This window comes from Macaca thibetana, chromosome 11 (assembly GCF_024542745.1).
Source record: "Macaca thibetana thibetana isolate TM-01 chromosome 11, ASM2454274v1, whole genome shotgun sequence".
NCBI lineage: Eukaryota > Metazoa > Chordata > Mammalia > Primates > Cercopithecidae > Macaca > Macaca thibetana.
Genome location: NC_065588.1, coordinates 121557587 through 121576885, shown reverse-complemented (window position 1 = coordinate 121576885; position 19299 = coordinate 121557587). Strand labels below are relative to the sequence as shown.

Genomic DNA, 19299 nt, shown 5'->3' with positions numbered 1-19299 from the left:
CTTGTTAAAGTAATTGAACAAAATATAACTAATGAACAATTATAATGAAGTTCATAATTAGGTCCTTGAAACACTTGATACAAAAAATATTTCAGATTCTTTTTCAAAAAAACTGTACTCAAGTGAGGTGAGGTGAGGCCAACCCAGGAACTGAAGAAAGCTATGAATGGCTCCTCTGGTTTGAAAGGAATAAAATCCCCCAAATCATTACCCAGGTAACAGCATGGGCCTCCCAGAGCTGATACACTAATTTGAAGGAGATGGTGGATGTGAGTGGCTAACTCGAGGCTTTGGCAGGTAGTAGGTGAACAAGAAATACTTGTTCCTTCCCTCCTGTTGGGCAGGAAGTTCACTGAGGGGAGACAATGCTATCCATTACTGTCTATATTCTGTGGGGCCTTGTCTGGGAGCCTGACACCCAGAGGTTCTTCGAAAGTGGAGCTAAAAAGAGAATATTGAATCTGCTGCTTCCTGAAGACGTCCTTCCCCGCCACTCAAGATGAACAATAACAGAGGAACCACAGGTCACACACTCAGATCAGCAACAGTATAGCGGACTCTGTAGTTGGCAACCCAACAGCCATTACCACAATCGAGGTGAAAAATTCAATATCTAAATAGTAACTTCACAGTGGAGGAGACTGGAAGCCCCACCTTACCCAAGCAGCCAAAGTTAACATCCCCAATAATGGGACTAATGAGCATTAGTCCCATTATTAGTAATGAGCATTAGTCCCCTTATTAGTAATGAGCATTAGTCCCATTAATAATGAGCATTAGTCCCATTACTGGGGCTCTGATGTGTGGCCTCTGATATGACCTACCTCAAGAAGGCCTCAGCACCACCTCCACACAGTCCTGCCAAAAGTTCCTAACTGAATCCAAACATCAGGAGCCATAAGACAACCCAATGTGAAGAGCATGCTGCAAAGTCACTGGCCTGTCCTCTCGAAAACATCAAAGCCATGGAAGGCAAAGAAAGTCCCAGGAAGTTCTTCTGATTCACGGAGAATAAGGAGATGTTTCAATAGAGTGCATTGTGTGATCTGGGCCTTTATTCTGCTATAAAGAACATTTTTTTTTTTTTTTTTTTTTTGAGACGGAGTCATCTGGGCTCGCTGCAAGCTCCGCCTCCCGGGTTCACACCATTCTCTTGTCTCAGCCTCCTGAGTAGCTGGGACTACAGGTGCCTGCCACCATGCCCGGCTAATTTTTTGTATTTTTAGTAGAGACGGGGTTTCACTGTGTTAGCCGGGATGGTCTCAATCTCCTGACCTCGTGATCCGCCCGCCTTGGCCTCCCAAAGTGCTGGGATTACAGGCGTGAGTCACCGTGCCCAGCCAAAGGACATTATTAAGACAAAGGCAGGATCTGAAAAAGGTTAGTAGATTAGATAATAGTAGTTTCCATGTTAATTTCCTGATGATTGTGCTATGGCTATGTAAGAGAATATCCTCGTTTTTAGGAATTCACAATGGAGTATTTAGGGACAAAGGGACATTGTGCCTGCAGTTGACTCAAACCATTCAGAAAAAAAAAACCACATAAGTGTGTATGTATGCATGTGTGTGTATGTAGGGAGAGGGAAAAAGATTAAACAAATGTCACATGATGCCAACATTTGGGCAGTTTGAGTGAAGAATATCTATAACTGTTTATGTTATTCTTGAAACTTTAATTTGAAATTATGTCAAAACACAAAAAGGAAAGGAATACTGCTTCCCAGTTTCCTCTAGAGCTAGGGGTGGCCAAGAGACACAGTTCTAGCCAATGAATTGGGGGAGAAGGCTGCTGAGGATCTTTCTGGGGATAAATTTTCCTCTGGTAAAATAAGAATGGGCTTCAAAGAGACTTCTCACTGCACTGGCTGGCTCACTGCTTTAAGAATGTGAGGATGTGGTGCCAGAGCTGCGGCAGCCATCTTGTGACCATGAGGAAAAGGCCAAGAAACTCACAAAGCTTTCCCTACGTATGAGTTTCCCTGATACTGTTGCCCCACTTATTAGGTTACATAAGATCATTCAATTCCTGTACTCCTTCAATCCCATTCATCATTCCAGGCCCAATGTCAGAACCTGTATCACTCAGGACCAGGCGGACAGGGCAGCCCCCATGTCAAATATTACCAAAGGGGAAAGACAGCTCCGGAGACCTTACATCGGCAATGAAGTGCTGTGGCCTAGAAACGACACATCCTTTCCAATCACAACTCATTGGCCTTCATAGAACACAGGGCCTGGCACTGATTCCACAATTCTTATTCTTGAGGGGTTTGCATGCCGAAGTTTTGCCCCTTTTCCTCAACTATAAATTCCTCATCGTAAGTTTTTAAAGATAATGATGCCCAGACTTTTCCCCCAAACTATTCAAATCATCACCTGAGGTCAGGAGTCCGAGACAAGCCTGGGCAACATGGTGAAACCCCGTCTCCACTAAAAACACAAAAATTAGCCAGGCGTGGTGGTGCGTGCCTGTAATCCCAGCTACTCGGGAGACTTAGGCACGAGAATCACTTGAACCTGGGAGGCAGAGGGTTGCAGTGAGCCGATATCGTGGCACTGCACTCCAGCCTGAGTGACAAAATGAGGCTCCGTCTAAAAAATTTTTTAAAAATCAGAATCCCTGTGAGTAGGGCCTGGAAATCAGTATTTTACAATTCAGGTATAACATACATTTATAGTCCATAGCAAAAATTTTAACTGTACATCTCAAATATTTTTATTATGGTAAAATATACATAACATAAAACTTGCCACTTTACCCATTTTTAAGTGTACAGTTCAGTGGCATCAAGTACATTCACGGTGTGACGCAAAAGTCACCACCATCCATTTATAGAACCTTTTTATCATCCCAAACAAAAACTATGTACCCATCAAACATGCTCTCCCCATTCCTTCTCTCTCCCCATCCCTGAATAATCTCTGGTCTACTTTCTGTCTCTATGAATTTGACCATTCTAGGTATTTCATGTAAGTGGAATCATACAGTATTCTTCATTTTGTGACCAGGGTCTGTCACTTATGATAATGTGTTCAAGGTTCATGCACATTGCAGCGTATGCCTGCGTGTGTGTGTGCACATGTATGCGTGTGTTCATTCCTTTTCATATAATATCATGAAATAAAATGTGTTCTGGCCGGGCGCGGTGGCTCTAGCCTGTAATCCCAGCACTTTGGGAGACTGAGACGGGCAGATCACGAGGTCAGGAGATCGAGACCATCCTGGCTAACACGGTGAAACCCTGTCTCTACTAAAAATTACAAAAAACTAGCCGGGCGAGGTGGCGGGCGCCTGTAGTCCCAGCTACTCGGGAGGCTGAGGCAGGAGAATGGCATAAACCCAGGAGGCAGAGCTTGCAGTGAGCTGAGATCTGGCCACTGCACTCCAGCCTGGGCGACAGAGCGAGACTCCATTTCAAAAAAAAAAAAAAGTGTTCTATCCCTACAATAGAATATTATTCAGCCATAAAAAGGAATGAAGTTCCTCTATGTTCTACAGTATTCTATTGCAGGGATCGAACACGTTTTGTTTATCATTCATCAGTGACAAACTCTTGGGTTGCCTCTGCCTTTTGGTGATTGTGAATAACGCTGCTACAAACATTAGCATACAAGCATCTGTTTGTGTCCTGGCTTTCAGTTCTTTTAGGTATATACCTAGTAGTGCAACTCCTGGCTCACAGAGTAATTATAAGTTTAACTTTCTGAGGAACCACCAGCATGTTTCCACAACAGATGCACAATTTACATTCCCACCAGCAAGGTACCAGGGTTCCAGTTTTTCCACATCCTCATCAAAGCCCAGTTGTTTGGTACACATACATGAACTCAAGTAACCACCATGTAGATAAAGACATCTAACATTTCCTGCACCCCAGAAGGTACCCTCATGAGAACCGGTATTGTTGCAAGCTCCCCGGCAGCCAGGGTCAGGAACCATGCCCTAAACTTTTAGTGGTTCTATCTCTGGCAAGGCTGGCTAACACTCAACCTAAAAATAAACCTCGAGTCTGAAAATGGAACATTAAAAATGACATTGTCACCTTGACAGAGTGGCTAATAATGCTCCAGCGGGCAGGAGTCCATCAATCATGGGCCTCTGCCTTCTGTTTGGAGAGCTGAGGAAGATGCCAAGATGGAAAAGAGGGATGCAGCACAGGACAAGCCAGGGTGGGTGCCTGGGCACGGAAATCCCAGCCCACACCTCCCCAGGCCTCTCCCCAAACTGGGAACAAGAAATCTAGCAGCCAGACAGAAGCACTGCCTTCCCTGAATTCAATTTGCAAGGTCAATCATGTAAGAACCCAGGCCTAATAGAATTGTCACATCTGTGTCACGGTCATTTACAACGCACTCTTGCCGCGTCTGAACATGAAAGCAATTATGTGATACATACTTTGGCAAGAACCTGAGGTTCCCATCAAGAGGGAGAGAAACACTGTCAAGTCAGGTTATTTAAAGAAAGAAAGAACGAAAAGAAGGAAAGCTACAAAGACACATTCATTATGAAAATTTGAAAATTTCCACTTCCCTAGAAATCACATAAGAAGACTTAAGAGTCGGAATCCTTTTGAAAGCTCCATTGTCTTAAGAGTATAAATAGCATCTCTTTAGAAACACACAATTTCAATCAAGCTGGAATAATGGGAAGTACCATTCATGGAACGTTGTCTTTTAAAATTTCATGACACATGAAATGATTCTCACTCCAAATCTAATTAGAGGCTCAGGCATATGAGAGTTTGTGACAACGTCAAAGCGCTTGGAAAACGTACGTGTAATTGATCTTCTTCACTGGGGTATGATTTCTTTTAATCAATCTAGAGATTCAGGAAGTACCCAAAGAAAGGACCACGAGAAATCCTTCTCGGGAGCTCTTTCCAAAAGGGCTGGCCCTAGCCCATGGGACCTTGGGCAAGTTCCTTGAACCTGAGCCTTATTCCCCATCTTCAAAATAGGGATAATGATGACACCTACCTCCTAGGGTTATAGTCAGGATCGTGGCCCTGGAACAGCGCCCAGCATACAGTGTGTACTAGAGCAATGTTAGCTATTATTGGCACCAAGTGGCTAAGCCCTAACGGCTCAACAGAACCCAGCCCAAAGCCCACACAACTGTGACTCCAGCCCCTGAAGCCAGTGGTCTCAGGCCCTGTTGCAAAAGGACAGCTCAGCAGACCACACAATAGGAGCCATATCCTTTAGCCACCAGACAGCCCAGGCTGACAAAAATCTTTAGTAACAGGCACAGAGGGGACCCAGTAGTCATTATCAAAACTGCAGTTCCCTCTGCCCCAGCCTGGGTGAGACATGAGCACCCACCACCTCTCTCTTCAAATGCCTTCTTTCAGTTCCCACCAGCAGTCCTTCAGCCCTGCTTGCCTGCAGACCAGGGACTCCTGCCCCAGGCCACTCAAGGTTTCCATCCTACCTGGGGCCTCTGATGGCCCATAGAAGGGCACCGTCTCTGCTCTCCCAGGATATTTTTCGGGGAAATGGGCCATTGACGAAGACAGGTGGCACAGCACGCTGCTCACAGAGTCGGCAGCCAGGATTCCCGGGCTCCAGTTCCCAGTCCGCTACTGTTGGCTGGGTGGGTCAAACTCTCTGCACCTCAGTTGTCATCTTGTAAAAACAGAGATCATAAAAGCATCTTCTTTGTGGGATACTTGTGAGGGTTAAACGAGTTGATGCTTTACGTGCTCAGGACAGCCTAAGAGCTCACTGAGGGTTTGCTCAAGGAGTGGTTTCCACTCTGCTCAGCCCACACTGTAGACTTTGAAGAAACATGACTATTTTTCAGTAACCAAAGTTAATTTTTTATGAACTCCCACTCTTGTAGGGATGCTGAATCTGCCATAGGTGAGACTTTCCTTCTTTCCCCAGCGTTGTGCCTATATTTGGGCAGGAGTGTGTCTCGCCATAGCAGGGGATGGAGGGGACATGTTCTCACTATCGCCTCCCCACCGCAATGCCCACTGAGGTGGCCTTATTGCTCTCTGGATCTAATCACTGACCCAGGGAGGCCCTTCTGGCAGAGCCTGGGGATGACGATGATGCAGACCCCGCAGGGCTGTCTGAGGACTAATGAATCAATGCACATGTAGCCCTTAGAACAGGGCCCAGCCCATGCTGGCGGTCATACCATGTTAGCCACTTTGACCTGGCCATCGGGGACCCAAGGAATGTGGGCCCAGCCTTGCCTCATCTTCCCTTTTATTCCAAGAGAAGCTGAGAAATCTCCCAATTTCTAAATTGGCATTGGATCCAAATAAACAGTGATTGTGAAAAGCAAGCAAGATACAGCTGAGGGCTAGATTTGAACCCTTGGCCATTAGTTTGAGATGTCTGTCCCTTGTGGCTAAGTTGGCCATTCATGGCTAGTCCCATTTTACAGATGGAAGAGGTAAGGCCCTGAGTGGTCGAAAAACTTGCAGTATGACGCAGTTGGCTGAGCCAGGACTTTAACCCAGACTGTTGGATCCAGGGTCAGTCCTCTCACACTTGTGCCTTCCATTAACATCCATGGCCTTTAGACAGAGCAGGCTCCTGTTGTCCTCAGCTTCCCTGTGGCTGTACCCGACCTTCTACCTGTATTTACATCACCAAATCCCTGTTCCAATTACGACTGCTGTATAAATATACCGAAATTTAGTAGCATACAACAAAAGTGATCTTATTATAATTCACAGATTCCATGGGTCAGGAATTCAGTCAAGGCTTGACTGGGTGATTCTTCTGTTCCACGTGGTGTCAACTGAGGTTACTCAATGATATGCAGCTGGCAGATGGCCGATCCAGAGGCTGAAAGATGGCTCCATTCATATGCCTGGTGCCTTGGTGGGGATGGCTGGAAGATGGGGCTCTGCTGGGACTTCTGACCACAGCGCCTCCACGTGGCTCTTCCAGCATGGTACCTCAGGGTATGAGACCTCTTAAATGGTAGCAGGCTCCTGCCAATAAGCATCTCCAAAAGAACCAGGCAGAGCTACCTGGTTTTCCTGGTCCAGGCTATAAGTCACTGAGCGTCACCTCTGCTATACTTTATAGAACAAACCAGTCACCAGCCCACCTAGATTGGTGGGGAGGGGATATAGACATGCCCCTCACCAAAAGAAGTGTCAAAAATTGTGTGGCCGTTTTTCTTTAACTGCCACAACCCCTGAGGTAACTGTAAAGTTCAAGAGCACAACAATTTTATAAGATGGATTTATCCCGGAAGGGGCTGCTTCTTCTCAAAAGGTGGCCTCCCACTTAAATCCCACGGATCCTCAAAACCCAATTCTTTCATCTGCATTCTGTGCAAATAAGCCTCATTTGTCTTCATGACCCGTGAGCACGCAGACCTAGAAAAACTTTTTTTTTTTTTTTTGGAATTCTGATTGGGAATTCTTCCAGGCCAGAACCAGGCAGTTCTTTAAAACAAGGCCTGGCTTACCGATTTGCATGCATCCACCATCACTGGGGACCTCATTGCCTGAGGCAAAGGTCCCCAACCTTTTTGGCACCAGGGAACTGTTTCGTGGAAGACAGTTTTTCCATGGGGAGAATTGATTGTTGCAGGATGAAACAGTTCCACTCATCAGGCATTAGCTTCTCCTAAGGAGCGCACAACCTAGATCCCTGACATGACTGAAGTTCACAACAGAGTTTGAGCTCCTGAGAGACTCGAATGCCACGGCTGATCTGACAGGAGGCAGAGGTCAGGCGGTAACGCTCTCTCGCCTGCTGCTCACCTCCCACTGTGCGGCGCAGTTCCCAGCAGGCCACGGGCTGGTACTGGTCCACGGCCCGGGGCTTGGGGAACCCTGGTAAGCCATCTAGAGTCAGGCAGAGAAGCAAGCAGTGACCTAAGCTCACAACTCAGCCGCGGCACTTCTTCCTCACCTGGAATTCTGCCTCTTCACAAAAGCCCCATGACTGCTATTAGGTGGAGGTGCTTGTCACGCCTGAGATCCATCCTCTCCCGGTTCAGCCTCCAAGCCCTGATCTTTCCCTGAGGCGCCTCCATGCCCCAAGCTCAGGTCACGTGTTTCCAGTTGAACTGGCCCCGCCTCCTGCCGCAGGGCAGTCACATGATCCAGGTGCCACCAATGAGAACCTCCCATTCCCCTGGTCTCCATGATTGGTTCAGAGATGGGCACATGACCTGGGCCAAGCCAATGGGACTCCTCTTCAGGCTTTTGTTGGAACTTCGGCAAAAAGTCAGACTGAAGCCTACGCAGGAGAAAGAAGGAAGGTGAGATTGTAAAAGAATAGGAGATAGCATTTATTGAGCACCTGCTATGTGCCCAGCACTATTTTATTGGCAACATGGTTATTTCACTACCATCACAGCCCCATGAAATACATAGTATTCTCTTTTTTCTCTTTTCTTTTCTTTTTTTCTTTTTTTTTGGAAACGGAGTCTCACTGTGTCACCCAGGCTGGAGTGCAATGGCACAATCTTGGCTCACTGCAACCTCTGCCTCCTGAGTTCAAGCAATTCTCCTGCCTCAGCCTCCGAGTAGTTGGGATTACAGGTGCCCACCACCACGCCCAGCTAATGTTTGTATTTTTAGTAGAGATGGGGTTTCAGCATGTTGGCCAGGCTGGTCTCGCACTCCTGACCTCAGGTGATCCACCCGCCTCGGCCTCCCAAAGTGCTGGGATTACAGGCATGAACCACCACGCCCAGCTGAGATGCATAGTATTATTAATCGCCACATTTCTAAATGGGAGAAAGGAGGTTCAAAGAGGTTAAGTGAGGTGTGTGGTCACACAGGAAGAGGCAGAGCCATCACTCACATCCAGGCACTTGGTTCCAGAATAGTGTTCCAGATTTAAGAAACCTTCGGGATACTTGGTTACGTTTTAGTTTCTGATTAGCAATAAATACTTTTTGGTATAAACGCATCCTATGCAATATTTGGGACGTTCTTACACTGAAAAACTAGCTATTCATTGTTTTTCTGAAACTTACATTTAACTGGGTGTCCTGTATTTTATCCAGCAACCCAATTCCAGAGCCCATGGTCTTAACCACTATGCCCTACTGCCCATACAGATGTCATGAGAGATGTTGAATCCTGATTACATTGACCCAGCCCTGGATCCTGCTGTGCCTGAAGCCAGTGATGAGAGATGGCTTTCTGTCACTTGCATCTGAAGAGTTCTGACTGACATAGTGCTATGCCAAAGCCAAATGAGCACTTTATTGAGCCCTACTCTGTAGTTGGGACCAAGGGGTGGGAGATACAGAGGAGGTGAAGGAGGAAGATTGCCATCCTCAAGGACCGGAGTGGGGCTGAGAAGACAGAACTCACATATCTGGAGGTGCTAAGTAGAGTGTGCCGCACACGGAGGCCTGGGCCACTGGCCGAGTGTGTTAGTGCTCTACTGCTGCATGGTAAATTATCACACACTTAGCAGTGGAAAACAGACCGAGACTCTGTTGTGCTGGGGTGGGAGCAGGAGACAGGCACAGGGAGGCTGCAGAGAGAAAGAAGGGGCAAGGGAGGAAAGGAGAGAGGGAGCCAGCACCTGTGAAAAGAGGAAACTAAACAGGGCTGGTTGCTGCCTCCTGCTTCTTAAAGGAAACCACCTGCCCATCCAGGGCCCACCTCCCCAGCCCTCAGTCCTGTTACTGTGTGCAGCGGGTTCCACACCTGAAGGGGCTATATGACCCAGGCCTAATAATCAGCATATTCCCTCCTCCTGGCCAGTGATTGGCTCAGGTTTGGTCATATGATCCAAATAGCCAATAAGCTTCAAGATGGGGACTCAAGTTGAAACTACTTGGGGGAAATCTTTCTTCCCGTCTTAACACTGTGAGGACATAAGCCTGGAGCTGAAAGAATTCGTCTTGCCATCATTAGAGGAGAGTCCATCTGAGAATGTCAACACAGAGGAAGGCAGAGATGAGATGGAGAGAGAGAACACTGATAATGTCATCAGAGCATCTGGATCCAGCCACACCTGAAGCTAATCCTAGCATTGGAGTTTTCAAAATGGTGAGCCAATTACCCCTTTTCTGCTTGAGCCAGTTGGTGTTGGGGTTTCTGTTACTAGTAGCCAGCAAAATATTTAGTCATGATTGAAAAAAAAAAAAAGTGGATGCCAAAAACAAAGGGACCAGGCCCCGCAGGTAAATAGTGAGCAGGGTTGGTGAGACTGATAAGCACAGAGCCTACAAAATGGAAACTGGGTCCAAGCCTCGTGGTGCCGCTTGACAACCACTCCCTTTTACTCTCCCAAAAACCCAACATGACTTGTGATCTCAGTGTTTGAGCCAGGGAAAGAAAGAAAGAAGTAGGAGGGAGTCCCAAGATGAAATCGTTTGGAAATAGTCCCAGAGCATAATGAATTGACTAACACCTGTTTCTCCCCTGGAAGTCATCTAATGAAATTATTAGACCATCAATTTACCACCGTGATGGCCAAGAGTGCTCTTTAACGGGATAAACCATGACAACAAAGCCAGAATTCCACTTGTAATATGCCTTACACACCTTTATTTTTTGTTTGTTTTTGTTTTTTCTTCACTGCAACCTCCGCCTCCCGGGTTCAAGCGATTCTCCTGCTTCAGACTCCTGAGTAGCTGGGATTACAGGTGTGCACCACCATGCCCGACTAATTTTTGTGGGTTTTTTTGTTTTTTGGTTTTTTGGTATTTTTAGTAGAGATGGGGTTTTGCCATGTTAACCAGGCTGGTCTCAACCTCCTGACCTCAAGTGATTTGCCTGCCTCAGCCTCCCAAAGTGCTGGGATTACAGGTGTGAGCCGCCATGCCTGGCCATTAAACACCTTCTTTAACAGGCCTTTACTTATGATTCTCTTTAAAGTTTGGACACACATTGGCAGGAAGCTTTTAGAAATCATTTGCACTAATCTAAAATGCAGTCATGGCTCAGAGTAAAAGAATCTCAGCTCCTCAAAGCCAGCTGAAGCTTCTGAGGCCTAATCAGACAGGCTCCTGATCATCTTTGCTGTGTGTTCACTGCCTGTCTGCTGGATGGTCAGAACCCTTCTCATGTTTTGCGCACACATGGTGCTCAGGCACAGTGAGAGGAGAAGAGCAAGAAGGGAAGGAGGAAGCTGGTGAGCCAACGTCCTGTAGTCATTGGGCTTTCACCAGCCAGCGCCCAATGCAGACCCACCTGCCGCCCCTACTGAGCCCAGCAAAAGGAGCTGCCCTCGGCACTATATTCCAAATGCTCATCCAATGATGTCACTGCTCTGGGCACCCTTAGAATGTGGTCCATGCCCAGCACTGCGATCCCACCTGCTCTCCCACTCTCTTGCCACCTGTATTAGTCAGGGTTCCCCAGAGGGACAGAACTAAGAGGATAGGTAGATATAAGGGGAGTTTATCTTAAAGTATTAACTTACACAATCACAAGGTCCTACAATAGGCTGTCTGCAAGCTTAAGGAGCAGGGAAGCCAGTCTGAGTCTCAAAACTGAAGAACTTGGAGCGTGATGTTCAAGGGCAGGAAGCATCCAGCGCGGGAGAAAGACGTAGGCTGGGAGGCCAGGCCGATCTCACCTTTTCACGTTTTTCTGCCTGGCAACTGATTAGATGGTGCCCACCAGAATAAGGGTGGGTCTGCCTTCCCCAGCCCACTGACTCAAATGTTCCTCTCCTTTGGCGACACCCTCACAAACACACCCAGGATCAATACTTTGCCTCCTTCAATCCAATCAAGTTGACACTCAGTAGTAACCATCACACCCCCATATTCTCCAAATAGCTTTTCTCGTTCCTGTAGTTCAGTTCATTCCCGTCTCAGGACCTCTGGCTGGCTGGTCATCCGACGATCTTCACATGGCAGTGTCAGGCCTCCCAGGCTTTGACTTCAGTGCCACCTAAAGGAGGCCCCCGACCGCTGTGGCTAAAGAGCATCCTGTCCCATCAGACCTCCTCTTGTTTCCTGTTGGCCATCTGTCCGCCTCCATGAGGCATACCCTCTGTGGTGCAAAGAGCTCAACTACCCTGGTGATCACTGGGTCCAAGGATAAGCACAGATATATCCGTTGGACACCTGAGTTAGTACCTGGTCCCCGGGCTCTGCAGAACACTGAAGAAAAGCCACTTGATTGGGACACAGAGCTGTCACTGAACTGAAAACCACTGAGGGCACAGGCTGAGGTCCAGTGGCCATGAGCAGCTGCACTTGGTCAGTGTTCTGTGAGAACAGGGAAATCGCCCTGCTTGCCTGCCTGTCTGAATGGGCATTGGGCTTTCGGGATTCAACTTGGACTAGAATAGAAACTACATTCTGACATCCTCACAGCTCTGTTCTTTGGGGTTTGGGGATTTGGGGTTTGTTTTTTGAGACAGAGTCTTGCTCTGTCACCCAGGCTGGAGTGCAGTGGTGCAATTGCAGCTCGCTGTGGCCTCAACCTCCTGGGCTCAAGGGATCCTCCTGTCTTAGCCTCCTGAGTAGCTAGAACCACAGGTGCACGCCACCACACCCAGCTAATTTTTAAAAAATTGTTTGTAGTCAGGATCTCACCGTGTTGCCCAAGCTGGTCTCAAACTCCTGGACTCAAGCAACCCTCCTGCCTTGGCGTCCTCCCAAAGGGCTAGGATTACAGGTGTGAGCCACCATGCCTGGCTCTTTCGGGTTTTGATAGGCATGCATTCTCAGCTGTAAAGGCACATACACACACTCATATTCACACACATATGTTCACACACGTACACATACATTCACATACACACATAAGGCCAAAGTTGTAAAAACCGACACGTTTGCCTCACAAACCTCACAGTCCACCCTTCAAAATACAGAGATGCAAACACAAGCAGCATCGCCTCTACACACGTGTACATGCATGCTCCACCCCAGCCGATTTTCCAGCTCCCGGGCAGCAGGACCCAGCGGGGTAACCCCCATCCCAGGTCAAGCGAAGCAGCAGCCACCCAGGAGTCAGGCACAGAAGCAGCCAGATTCCTTCATTCCTGTGGGAGGGGCTGCAACTGTCCCCCATCACCATTCCCCACCCTTCCTTGTCACAGAGCCATCTCTACCCACCACGAGAGTTCTGGGAGGGCACCCATCACCCTGCTGGGCAGCACATCTCCCCGCCTCCTACACAGCTGATTGCAGTCGGGTGACAAGGTTGTGGCCAAGGGGGTGAGGGTTAAGGTTAGGTCACCTCTTCCATGACTGTGGTGAGCCAGCATCTTCCAAGTCGACAAGACCTGCACACCAGTGGGGGAAGCAGCCATTTGGAAGCCCAGGTCCTTGGGTGACCTTGCAAAACAAAGCCACCTGCCCACCCCAGCCCACCCATTCACCTCAGAGTGGTGACAGGAGGGAAGACACGTTCCTGATTGAGCCAGATTTGGGGACACCTGTTAGAGCAGCCCAGCTTGAACCTAGTGACAGATTATCCCCATAAGTCCGCACGTGACAGTCCCTCTGAAGGCTTGAGCCTATCACGGGGTAGGATGCGGCTGGGTCCTCAAAGGCAGTTTTATTCCCCATGAGCCCTTCTCCTGGGCGTTTGCAGACTCTCTTCTGCTCACCTACAGCCATGGTGCCAGGGGTGTTACGACATCAGGAAGATGCCTTTCCTAAGGAGTGTGGGTTTCAGGCCGTCTGTTTGAGAAACAGATGAGTGAGCCAACCGAGGCGCTATCCTAGAGGGCTCAGATGCCACTGCGGGGACAGGTCAGTGGCTGCCTGCAGCTGGAGTTGATCAGTTCAGCTCCAGTTGAGAATCCTCCCAGGCGAGAAGGTGGAGCTGGGCAGCCCGAGCGTGAGAAGGAGGCCTCCAGCCTGGAGAAGGTTCCTGGAGGTGGGCAGGAAGGACCTGGAGGAGGACCAGCTGCTCAGAGACCTGCTGGCCGTGGGAGACAGCAGAATCCTGGCAGCCCCAGCCAGGCTGCGTGGCAGATCCTGATGCCTTTAGAAGCTCCTGATGGGACAGGCCTGGTGGGGAGCTGGAAGAGACGAGAAGGCACGGTGCAGCCCACGGCCATCTCAAAGATGAAAAGGCAGCTGGCTGGCAGGTGGTGGGTTTTTGAGAGTAATGCTCAGGCCAAGGAACGTCAAAAGCAGCCTCAGCACCACGTGCACTCAACTGGCTGTTGTTCCAGACCATCTGTTTCTCATTAATGAAGTTGTCCGGCAGGGCTTATTAATAAGGATGCGTGGGCTTATTCAGCCTGGGCCGTCTTGCTGGAACTAAAGGGCATACTGATTAAGCTGTAATGACTCCTCAGGCACTGTCAACATGAAGGGAATCTCCAAGCACCCGGTGAGAGGAGAGGACCTTGCAGGCCCCAGGCCCGACCTGAACCCTAAGGCCCCCGGGCCACTCACAGGGGAGGATAATCCCAGCCCAAGTGTCATCAACCAGGGTTCCCTGCTGCTCCCAACAACCACCATCCACTTCTTCCTTGGCCAACAGGACCAGACTGTGTTTGCAAAGTGAGGTCAGCAGAATAGCAGCGCCCGAAGATACCCACATCCTAATCCCTGGAACCTATGAATGGGTTAGGTTACACGGCACTGCGTTAGGTTACACGGCACTGCGTTAGGTTACACGGCGCCGTGGGTTAGGTTACATGGCTCTGTGGGTTAGGTTACGTGGCGCTGCATTAGGTTACACGGCGCTGTGGGTTAGGTTACACGGCGCTGACTTAGGTTACATGGCACTGTGCGTTAGGTTACACGGCACTGTGGGTTAGGTTACACGGTGCTATGGGTTAGGTTACATGGTGCTGTGAGTTGGATGTGGCTTGTCCATGCCAAAACTCATGTTGACATTGATACCCAATGTAGCAGTGCTGGGAGGGGTCAGATCCCTCCTGAATACATTAATGCCCTCTGTAGGGGGTGAGTTTTTGTGGTCACTTGTGCCTCGTGAGAACGGATTAGTTCCCAAGGGCGCGGTTGTTGAAGGGTCTGGTTTCCTCTCTCACCACGTGATCTCTGCATGCACCTGCTCCCCCTCCATGTTATTCCCTGAGTGGAAGCAGAGTGAGGCCCTCACCAGATGCAGCTGCCCACTCTTGGACTTTTCAGCCACCAGAATCATGAACCAAATGAACCCCTTAATAAATTATTAACTTATAAATCACCCAGCTTCAGGTGTTCTGTTGAGCAAAACAAAATGGACTAAGACGTGGTGAGGGGGAATGAGGGCTGCAGATGGAATTACGGTTGTTAATCAGCACATATTAAAATAAGGAGATTATCCTGAATTACTCAAGTGGGCCTGCTGCAACCACAGGGGGTTCTTACATGTGAACATGGCAGGTGGGAGTGTCAGCGTCAGAGAGCTGCAGCGGAAGGAGGGTGTGACCGGCCACTGCTGAAGACAACAGGACACCACCAGACAAGAAACACAGTGGCCTCTAGAAGCAGGAGAAGGCAAGGAAATGGATTCTCCCCTGCAGATTCCTGAAGGAACACAGCCCTGCTGTCACCCTGATTTCAGCCCAGTGACACCCACAGCCGACTTCTGACCTCCAGGACTGTAATTAGGGCTGTGTTAAGCCACTGCCTTTGTGAAAATTTGTTACAGCAGCTGTCGGAAACTCACAAAAAGGGAACAGGTCCTGTTTGAAATACTCAAAACCCCCAGATGCCCTTGCAGCAAAGGTGGCCTTGTGTCCCCATGCCGGCTGGTGAGCCCCAGCAGATACTGCTGGCTTTCCAGAAAAGCCCTCATTTTGTGGATAAAAAGGGACGCACTCCAGAGATGCAGCTTTCTGCCTTTACCCAGCCCCCTTCTCACTCCCACCTTCTTCCTGCCTAGAGCACAGATGAAAGACTAGAGGTGGGGCAGCCACCCAGGGCCAAGATGATGACTGCCACATCCTGAGGACAGCAGAGTGCGACAGACAGGAGCCAGGACTGCTGCACTGTGGAGTCGCTGCCTGGCCCCAGGAGAATGGACTGCCTCCAACTTCCTGTGACGTGAGAGCCATAAACGCTGCTGGGCTGAGCCTGGATTCCATGGCATGCAGCCAGACACAACCAAGTGACATGCAGCTCTTGCGATGACAAGAAAGGAGCTGGCGTCCAGAAACCTGGCTGGCGCTGGGTGTTGGGGAGTCTCAGGGTGAAGGGGGCCCAGGGTGCTGGCTTCACACGGAGCAGCGCTCGGCCAGTTGGTCACAAGGGAATGTGGGTAAGTACCAGGGCCCTGGGAAGTGCCCCCAACAATTCGAACCACACAACGCCAGGGCATAGCTGTTGGCGGGCGCACAAGCACCACCAGCCTCACACACGCACATGCAGTCTCCCCCATCAGAGAAAACTTTGCACAAGCACACTGCACACGCATTGTGGGTGCACGCGCACACCTGTATATATTTATTGCATAAAATTCATCATAGCACTTTACCCCGTATTTTTATAATCCAAAAGGAAAACGATTCAAGAAAGGATTTCATTGTGCTCAGTTTCAAAAAATATAAAAATGAACATCAGATTACAGATACAAGTTCATATGCTGAACTGAATGGTACCTACCAACTGCCTGGCTATGGAAACCCGTGACTTGACTTAGGGGTGGGGTGCTGATGACATGATCTCGACAGGGACCCCCTAGCGACTCTCAGGCGGAGGCAGCGCAGGGATGCGGTTCCTGGTGAGGAGGACCCTCGGTGACCGCGCTGCCTGGGCTCACGGCTGGAGGGCTCACCCATGAGGGACACAGGTGGACACCCGCTGCGTCACACGCCTAAGTCACATTAGAAACATGTAAAGCCATTCAAAGTCTGTGCAATGAAGAGATCCTGTATGAAATCCACTCGTTCCTCGGAGGGAAGCTGGCCCGGAAGCGTGCGCTCGTTGAAGAGTGACGCACGGTCCTCCAGGGCCTACATTCCATCCGTGACACAGACGCACGAGCACCCAGACCACCGGTCCTAACAGCAGCTGTGAAAAGTTGTGTCAAGTCACGGGGGTTCCTTTGTAACAGCTAAAGCCCAAAGGCATGCTGGACCCTGAGGGAAAACAGGAGAGCCTGAGACGGGAAGGGAAGAAAGGGATTTGCACCTTCACAGAGCAAAATGGGACAACAGGAGGGGGAGGCTGAAGACAAGACCTTGGCTCAGGAGTGTGTGTCCTCAGCACCAACCAGCCGCACTGTTCCCACTGCACTGTGTGTGCAAAGACACACACTCTCACCACGGTGCCACACGTGCGGCCCAGACACTCCCTGTCTCTGAAGGCCAGAATCCCACTCCAGCGTGCGGAAGATCCCCGTACCCACCAGATTTAACGACAAAACAGAGAAACGATCCCTCCCCAAGCCTACAGAATACTTGGTGCAAACATCCTTTTACAACAGCTGTAGGTTTCTATGTAATTTCTTGAGCACACAAAAGGAACAGTACACACAGGTACAGCTGAGTGACACGCCAGCCAGTCCGACTCAGAAGCCCTGCAGCTCAGGGATGTCCCGGTACAGATCCAGGGTCTCAGGGTTCGAGAAAGCACCTCCTTGCTCCACAGCTTTTCCAGCGATGATCTGTTTGACGGCAACTTCCACTTTCTTGCCATTGAGCGTATACTGAGAGGGAAAGGTAGAAAAACAAGAAACGGCATTTAAACCTGAAGAGGGGAGAATCCACAGCCCTGGGTATATCCAGGCCCCAAAGGCCCGGCTCCACCTGGAGCGCCAAGAGCAAATGGGTCTCAGCTCCCAGATGCCCCTCTTCCCACCAGGTCTGCAAACATGCACCGAAGTACGCTGAACTCTGTGTGTGGGGGATAAAACCTGCTCTGAAAGGCAATTTCGAGGCCCGGTGCTGAAACCCAACGCTAACCCCCTCCAAACCCCGCCCCCCGCCCCCACGCTGCCACTGGCATGGCTGTTGAGAAAGTGCGGCTATTTCAAAGATGCCCAGAGGTCACCATGAGCATGTTCATTTTTCTAACGCTGCACACTCCACTGGGCCCCGTTGGGACCCGCCACGTGCCACATCCAAGGTGGCCTCGAGAGGGCCCTCCAGACACCCCACTGACCGCGGCAGTGAATATTCCAGATAGGAGTATTAAAAAAGAGTGTCTCTCAGGGTTCAGGGTCTGCCTGACCAGGATAAAAATGCAGGCATAGATCATTCCTAAATCCCAGCAGGCACCCTGGGCAAGAAAGTTTTCAGGGAAGATGTGGCTTCTGCCACCCCATCTGGGGGATGCTGGGTGAATTCCTGAACCTGAGTTCATTTCCTTGAGTGAAAGGGGGAGGTGCCAGCACTGAGGCTGTAGGGCTGTGAGTCAGGGTGAATCAGTCAGGGCACACACAGCTTCACAAGCGCCTAGCTACTACGTTTTATGATTTTACTTTTATTTATACTTTTTTATACTTCTCTATATATTTTATCACGTTATTCTATGATAAAGACCAGTTATTGCCATTACTTCAGAAGTGGCCCAGCTTCCTAGTACTAGAGGCAAGAGCGTCCTCAAGGTACCAAGAACTCCTTCTCCTCGAAGCCAGCCAGCTGCACGGGACAGCGCATTCCTTCTTCTCACAGTCGGGCCCTTTCCAAACACTCAGGGCTCCCTCTAAGATTCATGGCACATGTATTTCACCTTGAATCCAAATGAGCCCTTGGCAGTGTTGGTGTGTTGTGGGCTAGGAAATCTCAGGAGCAACAGAGCCCAGTAATGCTCCTCTGCCCAAGCCCTCGATCACTGGCGCCTTTTTTTTTTTAACCTGAGATATAATTAAAATTCATTCACTTGAAAAATTCAGTCGACGTGTGAACTAATTAAGGATCTAAGAGCCGACTTCCTCCCAAGGGCCTGCCTGTCACTTCATGTGGTGTCGCTGGCCCTCCCACCGTGAGACGCAAATGTCTTGCCTGCTCTGTGCCCCACTACGCTTCACGCAGGGGTCCACGTGCAGCTCACAGGAGCTAATACCGCCACCTTCCACCCACTGGCCAAATACAGCAGCATCCTCTTAAAAGAAATCCTGCTACCGTTTCCTCTGGGGAGAGAGGAAAGGTAGAGGAAAGGGAAAGAGAAAGGAAGAAGCCGCTGTCCCCCTCTCCCCCTGCCCCCCTCCCCCCAACCAGCTCCTGCACGAGGCCTCCCCAGGTAGACAGGAGCCCAGCAGCCTCCTGTCAGGAAGGGCCAGACATCCCAGCCATGACCCAAGCAAAGGCCAGCTGAACTTGGGACAGCCATGGCTGTCTGAGGGCTACAGGTGGGAAGCCCTCAAATGCCAGGAGTCCATTCCACTTGGCCATGACCCTCCCAGGGTCCCCAGGTCTTTATTCTGGGTGAGCAGAAGGCGGAGCTGACTATGGACACCACTTCCTTGGGCAGGACCCCTCATCT

The 19299-nt window shown here is 49.7% G+C and overlaps 2 protein-coding genes across 3 annotated transcripts in view; both read right to left on the bottom strand.

The window, feature by feature from the left end:
• Positions 1-19299, bottom strand: part of TMEM132B (transmembrane protein 132B) — a 1306862-nt gene that overhangs the window by 498245 nt on the left and 789318 nt on the right. The window lies entirely within an intron of this gene.
• AACS (acetoacetyl-CoA synthetase) overlaps positions 16291-19299 on the bottom strand; it is an 83810-nt gene continuing 80801 nt past the window's right edge. For both annotated transcript variants that reach the window (XM_050747978.1, XM_050747979.1), the window contains one exon: positions 16291-17521. In XM_050747978.1, the coding sequence (XP_050603935.1) occupies positions 17384-17521 (138 nt within the window). In that variant the 3' untranslated portion in view covers positions 16291-17383. The remainder of the gene's footprint in view (positions 17522-19299) is intronic.